Here is a 12633-nt window from a genome sequence, read left to right as displayed (position 1 = left end):
CATCTGCCACGTGTCTGCCCATGTTACCAGTCTGTCTATGTCCATTTGCAGTCTGCTACTATCCTCCTCAGTGTTTACTACTTTTCCAGCTTAGTATCATATGCAAACTTCAAAATTGTACTCCCTAATACCTAAGTCCACATCATTTATATAGACCAAAAACAGCAGTGGTCCCAATATTGACCCCAGGGAGACACCACTGCACTTCCCTCCAGTCAGAAAAACAACCGTTCCCCACCACTCTCTGCTTTTTGTCTCCCAGCCAGTTCTGTATCCGCTGCCACTGTCCCTTTAATACCTTCTATTTTGCTTACAAGTCTCTTATGTGGCATTTTATCAAACACCTTTTGAAAATCCAAATAAACTACATCAACTGCACTACCTTCATCCACTCTCTCTGTTACTTCACCAAAAAACGTTATCAGGTTTGTCAGACATGCTTTGCCTTTAACAAATCCATGTTTGCTATCCTTTATTAACCTGTATTTTTCAAAGTGAAAAACTATTTTGTCCCAGATTATAGCTCTAGATAGAAGTTTCCCCATTACTGACGTTAGGCTGACTGGCTTGCAGTTCCCGGATTTATCCTTCTACCCCTTTTTTGTACAGGGGAGTAACATTTGCAACCCTCCAGTCTTCTGACACCACCCCGGGGTCCAAGGAGGATTGAAAGATTGTGGCCAGAGCCTCCGTTATTTCCACTCTTACTTCCCTCATTAACCTAGGATGCATCCCGTCCGGACCGGGTGACTTATCTATCTTGAGCACTGTCAATCTTTTTAGTATCATTCCTCTGTTTATACTTACCTATCCAATTTTCCTACCCTCTCCTCCAATACTGTGGCATTGGCTGCATCCTCTTATTTGTGAAGACAGATGGAAAGTACTCATTCAGTACATCGGCCATGCCCTCTGCAGCCACAAGAAGATTTCCTCTTTGGTCCTAAATGGTCCCACCCTACCTTTGACTTACCTTTTATTCTTGATATTCTTATACAGTACCTTAGGGTTCCCTTTTATGTTACTCTGCAATCTTTTCTGATACAATCTTTTTGCCTCTCTTATTTCCTTTTACAGTTCTGCTCTGTACTTTTTATATTCCATTTGATTACCTTCTGTATTGTAGACATGACATTTATCATAAGCCTCCTTTTTCTGTTTTGTTTTAATCCCAATTTCCTTATTCATCCAAGGAGGTTTGGTTGCACGACCTTTCCCTTTTGTGGAAATGTATTTGCTCTGTTCCCAAACTATCTCCACCTTGAAAGCTTCCCATTGCTCATTAGCTATTTTACCTGCCAATCTTTCCTTCCAGTCTACCTTGGCTCGGACTTTTTAATTCACTGAAATTACTCCTCTTCCAATTGAGTATCTACACCTTTGATTGCTCCTTGTCCCTTTCCATAAATTTCCTAAGCCTAATGATATTTAAACGCTCTGAGACGCTGCCCAGCGTGGAGGGCGCTATATAAATGCAAGTTGTTGTTTTTGTGATCACTGTTGTCCAGATGCTTTCCTACTAAAACCTGCTCCATGTGCTCCACTTCATTCTTCAGAACTAAATCCAGCTCTGCTTCTTTCCGCATTGGGCTGGAAATGTACTGATCCAGAAAGTTATTCTGCACAATTCAGGAATCCTTCTCCCTCATTGCCATTTATACTCTTATTTTGCCAGTCTATGTTAGGATACTTGAAGTCCCCCATTATCACTACTCTTATTGGTTTGCATCTTTCTGAAATCTGCTTCCAGATTTGCTCATCTATCTCCTTCCCACTATTTGTTGATCTGTAGTATCCACCTAACAAAGTAACAGTGCCTTTTCTGCCCCTTAACTGTAACTTAATAGGTTCTGTTTTGGGACCCTCTAGCACACCGGGCCTTTCCAGGGCCGAAACTGTGTCTTTAATCTATATTGCCAGCCCCCCACTATTTTTCCTTTCCTATCCCTCCTGAATACATTGTAGTCAGGAATATTCAGCTCTCATTGCTGTTTGAGCCAGATCTCCGTTATTGCCAATACATCATAACCCCATGTGGCAACTTGAGCCGCAGCTCATCAACCTTATTTGTCACACTTCATGCACTCCAATACCGACTTATTTTTGCTCTGCATTTCTCCCCCGTCTAATCCCTCCTTTTTTTGGATTACTCCTTATTACATTGCTATTCGTCTCTCCCAGCCCTCTATGTAACTTTTTTCTACTCTCTGATGCTGCATCCTGATTCCCTTCCCCCTTCCAAATTAGTTGAAACATTTGCCCACAGCACTAGTTAACCTCGCTGCGAGGACATTGGTCCCAATCCTGTTCAGGTGTAACCCACGGTCGAAGAGGAGAGTCTTGAGATTGGTCTTGAAGGAGACAAGGGAGGGAGCGAGGTGGAGGGACTGCGATGTGGTGATCCTGAGGGTGGGGCAGAGTGGCTGAAGGCCTACCCACCAATGGTGGGGCAGGCGAGGTGGGGAAATGAAGCAGGCTGGAGTCCACTGATTGGAGGAAGTGGGCACTTTAGTAAGGGGTTAGGAGGTCGCAGAGGTAGGGGGAATCAAGTTTGTGTAGGGCTTTGAAAGTGAGGAACAGGATCTTGAACTGTATCCTGTGTGATGGGAAGAAAGTGAAGTCGAGCGAGGATGGGGATGATAAGGTCACGGATCCTGGTGCTGGAGAAAAAATGGGCTTCAGAGTTCTGAATGATCTGCAGCATATGGAGGGAAGAGTTGGGGAGGCCGATAAGCAAGGAGTTTGTATAGTCAAGCCTGGATGTTATGAAAGTGTGTATGAGGTGGCCTGTGGTGTGAGACAGTGATGGAACCAGGCGATGTTGTGGAGCTGGGGGAAGCCAGAGCGAGACATGACAACATGCATGGATGTGGGGTAGAAAAGATAGTTGATGGTCAAACAAGATGCCAAGGTTCCAGACTGGCCCAGTGAGATGGAGTGTGCATCCTTGGATGGTGATGCTGTCAGCGCCTGAGGTGTGGAGGCACTGACAATCAGCAGAGTCTCGGTTTTATTGCCGTTCAAATGTAGAAAGTTAGCTCTCATTCAGGACACAATGTCTTACAGACATTCCTTCAGGACAGCAGGGATCCTAGAGTCCAGGGTGGAGGCAGAGAAATAGAGTTGGGTGTCATCTGTATATATGTGGAAGTTGACCCCATGTCCGTAGATGATGTCACAACGAGGGAGCACATAGATATTGAAAAGGTGGCGACCAAGTTCAGCTCCCCAAGGAACGCCATACAAGACGGTACGGGGGCCGGAAGAGAAACCGGTTGTGGAGATGAAGTGGAGACGGTGTGAGAAGTAGGATCTGAACCATTGAAGGACAGAACCATGAAGGTTGAGGTGACAGGAGAGCCGGTGGAGGAGGGTAGAGTGGTCAATGGTTCTCGAAGGCAGCAGAGAGGTCAAGAAGGACTAGAAGGCAGAGTGAGCCCTGGTTGCAGACGCACAAAATGTCATGTGTCAATTTGACCAAAGCTGTTTCTGTGCTGCAGGTGGCACGGAAACCCGATTGGAGGGTTTTGTGAAGGGAGTGGCAGGAGAGGAAGGAGCGAAGCTGGGAAGCAAAGACTCTTTCCAGGACCTTGGGAAGGAAATGGAGGTTGGAGATGGGGCGGTAATTTGAGAACAGTGATGGGTCACTGACACCAAATTGACACCAAATCGTCTGTCCTCGACAGCAATAACCCGAGATTGGAATGCAAAGTATTACATTATCTTTAGCTCAAATGCAACATTAAATGTAAGATATTTAGGCAGTCATTACCAGATTATGTGAAAATGCTCCGAAGCACCAATTCCATTACACATATGAGACATCTTATGAATCGCATTACAAATATGACACATTATATATGACACAGTTTATGTGTGTTTTTTTGCATTTAATGAAGGCATTAACGTTTTAAGTATTAACTTTATTGTTCTTCCCAAATTAAACCTGTAATGGGCAATGCTTATTTATTTACAGGCACTTTGCCCATCAAGTGTTTTTTGGTATTCATTTCTGGTTTTATCAAAATAATGTAACATTTAGGAACAAAAATACAAAACAATAACCCAAAACTCGAGGCTAAAATAGCAAAGACTTCGACAGCAACAGTGTATTTCCCAGGAGAGCTGATGTAAACTGGTATAAAAGTGATCCAAACAGCACAAAAGATGAGCATGCTAAAGGTTATACATTGAGCCTCATTAAAGTTATCAGGTAATTTCCGAGCTAGAAACGCCAGCACAAAGCTCACTCCGGCCAGGAAAGCAATATATCCCGCCATAGAATAAAAGGCGCTCACAGAGCCCAGGTCACATTCCAGAATGATAATCTCTCTGTAATATTCTGTGTTTCTCATGGGAAATGGGTGTGATATAGTTAACCAGAGAGTACATATCAGGCACTGAACAGAGGTAAGGAGGAATACACTCCAACGCTGCTGAGCAGGCCCGAACAATTTGGCCATGTTGTTGTTTGGAAGAGTTGCCTTAAACGCCAGAATCACAAGGATTGTTTTAATCAAAATACAGGAAATACAGAGAACGAAAGCGATAGCGAATGCTGTGTGGCACAACATGCAAGCCCAGACTGAGGGCTCGCCAATGAAAGTCACTGAGCACAGAAAACACAGCGTTAATGCAAAGAGAAGCAGATAGCTGAGCTCAGAATTGTTGGCTTTAACAATAGGAGTGTCTCTGTGTGTGAAGAAGACAATGGTAATACTTATTGTGGTGCTCACTCCCACCAGAGCCAATGTCAGCAATACACCTCCCAGCATTTCGGTAAAGGAGAGGAACTCTATTTCCTTTGGTAGGCAACGATCTCTCTGCTGATTGGGCCAATATTGTTCAGGGCATTTAATGCAGTCTGTGGAATCTGGGAAAGGTGCGATAATTCAGTAAGTATGGCATGAATATTACGAAAGGGAGTTTTTGAAAGAAAAGCGTTAAATAGGAAGAGGAATTTCACACTCACCTGTGATGTTGCTGATTTCTCCCTCAGCACATTCTGTACAGTCAAAGCAACACACGGGTTGGCCTTTTCTGGCAACTTTTCTTGTCCCAGGAATACAGCTCTCGCTGCAAACCGCACGTGGAACCTTAGCAGAGAAATGTTCTTTTTGAATAATCTCGTCCAAACATAGAGGTATTTAAAACAAATGTTTGGAAAATTAGCTCGTTCTGCAGGTACCAGTAATGTGTCTCCAAGTGACTCCAATCTCCAAACTCAAGTATACTCCATTTACCTGTTTCCATGCTGTAAAGCCAGGAGTTTTTCATTCAACATCTGATGTGAGCACATTCCTAAGTGGATATCGAGTACCAGAAACATCTCAGGTGATGCATGATGAGCATCACAAACAACCTACAAAAGCCTCCAGCCTTTACACCTTCCATATTCAATGGGAGTTCCACCATTTTGAGATGCCCATCTTCAGGAGCAACTAATATCTCCACAAACTAGTGAAGCTGGTACAATGCCCTTGATATGTAACCATGTGCTCACCAGCCCGGAATCCCAGCAGCTGTCCTCCCAACTCTACCTGTTCATTATTGATTACAAGGTTTGCTGCCTCCAGGTGCTGAAAGGACACAAACTGGAAATCTTCTTACATTCCTTAATGAAGGTCACTCATATAAGTGGCCCTCGGGAGGAGATGCCTGATAGGAAGCTTCCACTGCCTCTCGGTCCTGCTTCGCAGTCAGTGTCGTCTCACAGGTGGGGAGAGACAGCTGTGCAGGCAGCTGATAACACATGTCCACCTCATTAATTGGTCCTGGAGCTCGGTAATGAGTTGGAGAAAAATCCCATTGCTTTTCATGCCCAGGAAGTTCAAAGCTTAACGGAAACCTCTGGACAAATCTTGGGTTTAATCAGCTGTTATATTTGAAACTTAAACCCTAATTGTTTAGTGTAGGGTTTGGAAATTGGGGACAATAATTTAATAAACACATTAGGTATACTATAAGGTTCAACCTCTGATATACACAATGGCTGCCTTTCACCATTCTTACTAACTTTTCTTTATATTTTTCAAATTATTTTCATTTTAATACCACAATTAATCCAAACTAATAAAAAAATACCATTTTTTGATGACTGCTCCACTCAATAGCCTCCTCATCCAAAGTGAGTTCATGACCAGGAGAAGCAGAGCCATCGTAGAAGCCAATAACACGAATTTCAGCAGCGCCTCTCGAATTGATTCCCCAGTTTAACAAGTCGTACGTGGCCATTGGATCTCCATTTTCATCAAAATAAACCCTGTCGCCGGATGTCGTTGTGAAATTCACTGACTGTAGGTAATGAAGTAACTTTGCAAAAATATAAAATACATGGTTTATTGGTTATAATGTCATATCTCTCATCAAACTTTTGAAGATCTTTTTTCGAACCATATTTCTGAGTGATATCTTCTGATAGGCGAAGGTCAAGTTAAATGCTGTGTGAAACATGCAAATAATTTACAATTAAGCAATGTGGAAATTTGACAGGAAAGTAGATCTGTTGACTTATTAAACATTTCCTTACCTGCCATGGTTGAAGATTGGATACATGTGCACAGGTGTTGTTTATAAATGGTCCTTTTCCTTTCTCACACAAGATCATATTGTGAAGTGCATGAGCCACAGCGTACACTGCTTTATATACATTGTAGGAACTTCCATCCATGGATACCTCAGAATATGCATTGTGCAGAGCTGATAGTTTTTCTTGGCCGGTGCATTGTTGCAATGTAGATGTTGCAGTTATTTGGCTTGTGTTTCCTGACCAGAAAATACATTGGAACGCAGTTTCCCAAAACTCCTTCACTAAACTATTTCCGGGAAACCCAGAAGGATGAATTTTAAGCAGAAATTCTCGCAATCCTTTTACTTCAAACAAAGTAATTGAAGGGCCAATTGTCCCAGTGAGAAATCTTAAGGTCTCATCTGGAGAAATAATCTGTGCTGTTATCCAGGCCTCAGTTCCTATCCACTGAATTCCAGTGACGTTTTGTCGTATAATTTCTTTGAGTAATATCTGCATTTCAGCCGGGGCAGCAAAAGCCACGATCACTTTAGTTGTTGATGATTTCATTATATTTACAATTTTTCTTATCTTTTCAAGAGATTCAGCTCTGTGAAATGATTCCGAGAAGGCAATGCAAATGCCAAGTTCCTGCGCAATGTCTACAAATGCCTGCATTCCAAAGTTACCATAGTCATTGTTGCTTCTGATAGTCCCAATCCACGTCCATCCAAACTTCTTAATGATTTGAGCTAAAACCTTGGACTGATGGTAGTCACTGGGTATAGTTCTGTAAAACGTGGGATATTCTTTCCTATCACTGAGGCAAGCACATGTGGAAAAGTAGCTGACCTGCAGTCGACAAAATAAGTGAAGGCAGATCATGAATCAGAATATAACTTTCGTAATCTAAGTACCTTGAACCATTGCCAACAAATATACAAGCTTGAGCATTCTTGAATCCGCCTTTCTAACTGCATGTTCTGGAGCTCCTCCATTTTGCTCCATTCTTCGGCTCCATCAAGGCCCATCTAAAGATCTTCCTCTTTGACCATATCTTCGGTCATCCTCCCAGCTCCACACACCACCCCTACTTGCCCTCCATCCCCTTTGACTCCAATCCCCAACTCGAATGCGCGTCGGGAAGTTCTACTAACATGAAATGCGCTATGTAAATGCAAAGTGCTGTGTATTTTTGTTGTTGTTATTGTTGGCTTAAAGGAGGGATCCATCATAAATTTAGTAAAATCCCCCCCACACATTGTGTATTAATGAACGTTCGTAGAACAGATTTGTTTGGTTTATTTTGCAGAACTAAAACATTGAATGCACTAACATTTGTTACTATAATTTCTATGTGCAATATTTGTTCTAATTTTATTGTTTGTATAGGATTTAGTTTTATTTTGCTAAATTGTAATTTACCAAGTAATAACCAGTAACTAATTATGTGAACTTACCATTGGAATTCTGAAAGGAGCTATTAATCTTGCCACTGCCATGGATTCTGAGGATCCGTCAGCACCAACTAGAGCTGGGATACTGGGAGATTCTTGACAGTCATCGCCGCTCTCTATTTCTTCTTCCTTTTGACCATTCATGAGACCCAGAGCTACCTTAGTAGTAATGGTGGGAGACCCACAGTCATCATAAATGGTATAGCCCAGTGTAACATTCGGGAGTATCGCACTGTTCTCGTTTATTTCCTCAATTGCAAAAATCATTGTGTTCACAAGGCGAAAGACTCTGAAATCAAAACTGGGCAATAAACAGATGAATTAGATAATCGCTCAATATCGCTATTTTGTACAATGATGGGAAATAAAGAGGAGACAGAAATGTCAGTCTGTTACGCTCAAAATAAGTGCTCTGTGTCGCTACTCTGCAAAAAGGTAAAATGTATTTTGATGTTAAATTCTTCTGCAAAATTAGCATAGAACGAGTTGAAAATGAGCAGCATGAAATGTCATAGAATTACATAGAATATACACCACAGAAACAGGCCATTCAGCCCAACTCATCTAAACTGGCATTTATGTTCCACATGAACCTCTTCCTGCCCTTCGTCAATAAGCCTATCAGCAGAATCTTCTATTCCTTTCTCCCTCATGTACGTAATTAGCTTCCCTTCAAATACATCTTTCCTATTCACCTCAACTACTCCTGGTGGGAACGTTCCACATTCCCACCACTCTGTGGGTAAAGAGGTTTATTCTGACTTCCCTATTTGATTTATTGTTGGCTATCTTATGTTGATGTCCCTGCTGTAGAGTTGTAGTTACTCAGATACACCAATGGCTCTAAGAACTTCTCACTATTGATATCTGAAAATTGGAAAGTAATTCGAAACTACACTGGACTTTTACGAAGGAAAATTGTGATTTTATTAGTTGACTAACCCAGCAGCCAACTTACACAACAATAACAACGAGCACTTATATAGTGTCCTCCACGCAGCGTAGTGTCTCAGAGCGCTCAGAGCACACAGCAATGACCCACACACAGCCGTGAAGTGATTGTCTGTATCAATAGAATAAACTCCCTTCTCTTTTCAAATAGTGCTATGAAATCTTCAACATTCACCTGAAAAGGCTGGTGTGACATCAGTTTAAGGTTTCTTCAGAAGGACACAATCTCCGACAATAGGGCTTCTCCAGCATTAATAATAATAATAATAATAATACTTGCAATTGATATACTTGCATTTTCACGTCTTCTAGACGTCTCAAAAAGCTTCACAGAATATACTGTAAAGTGAATTGACCGTAATTTTATGGGCGAAATGCAGCAGCTGATTGTGCACAGCAGTGTCCCACAGTTGTAGATTGAAATTACCTGTTTATTATTGTTTTCTTTCTTGAGGGATTATCATCCCTCACCACTGCATTGGTATTTCATATTGAGAACGCTGCTTTTTCAAATACAAAGATCATTGTATGATCTTAGAATTTAATAACTTCAGAGTCACAACATAGGGCTTGAATCATCTGGCTCAAGATTAAGAGTACTTCTGAAAGGGAAGAGTTTATTTCAGTGTCTTGGCCAACAATCCACCGATAAAATTGATCATTCACTTCATGGCTGTTTGTGAGACATTGTTGTAAACAAACTTTGCCCACAAAACACCATCGCAATAGTTTATAGTATATCCTATATCAAGAGCTTTGAGGGGTGTAACCAACGTGAAATGCACTGTAGCAAAGATAAGGATTATCATAATGAAACTAGGTTGACAGGACAGCACATTGATGCAAAGAAAGGAAACCGAAAATAGGGTGAGGTATTTTATGAGCACTTAGTGGAAATTACAATATTTGATAATATATATGCGCAATTACCTTCTCCAGCCACTGATGTCGTTACATGAAATAATTAACTTGTTGAAATATTTTGTGATCGCAATTTAGTTATCGAAATCCCATCGTGAGGGACCTGGGAGTGATTGCTCTACAAACAGTAGAAAAACAGACCATGTTCCATCAGATTACAGAGCTCACCTTCTGCATTTTGTTTCTTCGGGTGCAGTAAAACAAGAATTAATTTGAATTAATCGACCAGAGTGTAGACTAAAAATCCCCCCTAGAACGATATCGCCATCTTTCGATATTTGGGGTAAATTAAACTTTCCTTGTAGTTTGCAGGTCTCTTCATTTGATTCCCACATAGAACTAGCAAAGAGTAAGCACAAAAATAGACGGTACATTGTAATACGTTTCGGAAACAGGTGCTGATTGTCTCTCTATTTGAATCCTGGCTGTTAATTGTGCAGATATATATAGTACATTCTCTTTGCAATGATTTGTGGGTCAATTTTCTCATTCAAACAGATTTAACAATGCAAACCATAGGTACATCGTGATAATCCCAATGGATAAGAATCTCCTCACCTTGGAAATGGAAACAGGACGCTGGAGACCACATGGACTTGTTTATGTCTTTCAAATAACTACAGGCAAATTGATCAATGTTACTGGTGCTATTTTTCTTTTAACACAGGAATCTTCTGATTAACAACAGCAAAAACAATTAACATTTGTTAGACCTTTTCACGTCAGGAGGAGGTCCCAAGGCGCTGGCCAGTGGCTTATGTATTTTCTGTACCGTGTTAAAAATTTCCATTCTTTTCATTTGTTTGCCTTAACTATATATATACATAATGTACAGACTAAAGATAATACACACAAAATACACATTAGTAATTAGAAAAATAAATAATTAATAAGAATGTGATATCAGTTGTGCCAATGAAATGTGAACTGGTAGAAATTGGATCAGAAGTTTGGCTTTTTTCGCACAAAGCATATTGAATCTCATCAGACAGTAGCAAACCTAAAGTAATACTATCCTTTGTTATGTGAAGTCCTGTAGCTCAGTGGTTAGAGTACTCGCCTCACAAACGAGAGACCTGGGTTGGATTCTCGACAGGGCAAAATGTCAGGCAAGTTTCCTTACTCCACATGCCTCCATTTGCCTCGCAGTAAGTAGGAACCTGGTTGTTAGTGGATTGGCAAATCACTTTTCTGGGGGTAATATTTCCTTCAAAAAATAATTGATCACTTCAATCCGCAACGGCAATGTGGTGGAGATGGAGGAAGTTGGTCCTGGTCCGGGACCGGAGTTGGGGAAGAAAGGATGGCTGTGTGTCAAACCTGACGCCTTGGTTGCGCACTATTTCGGTAAGTTTAGTGGAAAGACCAGGAAGGTTAATCAGGTTAGAGTCGCAGGATAGAATATGTTGATGGGAGCCAATGAGTATGGCTTCCATCTTGTCAACATTTAGTTGTAGGAAGTTTTAGCTCACCCAGGCCCTGCCAGACAAGTCGAGAGAACATCGGCAGATCTGGAGTCTCAGCTGGAAGAGGAGAAGTACATTTATAGGGCTCGAACCAGACTAGAGCAATCCCTCTGAGGTGGATGAAGGAGGAGGGGCAGTGGATGATAATGGAGTGGCCAACTGTATCGATTACTGCGTAGATGTCCAGAGGGACGAGGAGGCAGAGGGATCCCTGATCACAGAGACAGAGTTTGTCGTTATTGACTTTGACAAGTGCGTCCTCTGTGCTATTAGGAGGGTGGAACGCAGGCCGGAGTGGCTCAAAGAGGGAATGGAGGCAGAGGTGAGAGCAAAGCTGGTTAGCAACAAATTATTCCAGAGCTTTGGAAAGGAAGGGCAGATTGGAAATAGTTCGGTAATTTACGAAGTTGGAGGGGTCAAGGGTGGGATTTTTGAAGAGGGAAGTGTAAGTACTTGAACCAAAAGAGTGTAGGGAGGGAGGACTGGTAATGTCCGTGGTAGAAAGAGGGTGTGGACTTCTTCGTACTTGGCATTAGAAGTGAGGATGGATGCAGTTAAGGCAGATGCGCGAGGAAGGTGATGGATGGAGAATGGGCAATGGGGTAGTTGGGGTGGCTGCTTTGTGACAAATATTGCCGAGAACCACGATGGGCCTCAGGAGTAGTGGAGTGTGGGGTGTAGAAGGGGCAGAAATTTGAATGGGGCAGGGGGGTGGCAGACAGCGATACCAATGCCAAGCTATGTGGTTTTAGGTGGTTAGAAACCAGCAGTTACCGCAACGTACACTCTGGTGTCCCCAAGCCTTGGCTCTGGCCAAATTGCATCTGTAAGCAAGGTCAGCAGGATGCTTCCCTCCAGACAGAGAGCGCTCATTGCATTCGAACAATCTTTTCTCTAGTATTTCCAGTGTAGGTGGATATATACCAATCTCAGTTTGGTTTGGATACTGTTCAGGATAGTGATGGGTTTCCACATGTGCACCAAAGAGATTGAGCGTGACTTGCCTTGTGGATAAAGGTACTGGGACCGTGAGGTGGGGACCCCGGGTACCCCCCACCCCCACTCCCATAATGGAGCTGCAAAATCTCATCGCGCAACAAGGGGCGTTGCTATGCATTGCATTGTGGGTATTGCTTCCTTTTTTCGGGTGTAATTGGGAGACGCTATACATGGAATATAATTGTATCCAAACAGTGTGGACATATGTGAGTGGTCTCCAGATACCAAACGGGGAAGGCAATGCTGTCTAACACGGTGCAGGCAATGCACACACGCACTGGTATGTAATGCACACGTGGACATTTGCTCTGTCATTGAGGAGCATCCCGCC

General features: G+C 42.3%; 1 protein-coding gene across 1 annotated transcript; it reads right to left on the bottom strand.

The window, feature by feature from the left end:
- Positions 1–3962: 3962 nt before the first annotated feature.
- LOC121849896 (extracellular calcium-sensing receptor-like) lies at positions 3963–8618 on the bottom strand. The gene is made up of 6 exons (XM_042339206.1): positions 8536–8618; positions 7969–8266; positions 6530–7360; positions 6085–6312; positions 4973–5096; positions 3963–4873 (listed from the first exon to the last, which is right to left on the bottom strand). Exons 1-6 carry the CDS (start codon positions 8616–8618, stop codon positions 3963–3965), a joined length of 2475 nt encoding a protein of 824 aa, XP_042195140.1.
- Between the last annotated feature and the right edge of the window lie 4015 nt (positions 8619–12633).

The sequence above is a fragment of the Callorhinchus milii genome, unplaced genomic scaffold (assembly GCF_018977255.1).
Source record: "Callorhinchus milii isolate IMCB2004 unplaced genomic scaffold, IMCB_Cmil_1.0 Scaffold11, whole genome shotgun sequence".
Classification (NCBI taxonomy): domain Eukaryota; kingdom Metazoa; phylum Chordata; class Chondrichthyes; order Chimaeriformes; family Callorhinchidae; genus Callorhinchus; species Callorhinchus milii.
The sequence above is the reverse complement of the archived record's forward strand: the minus strand, read 5'-3'. Positions and strand labels throughout refer to the sequence as shown.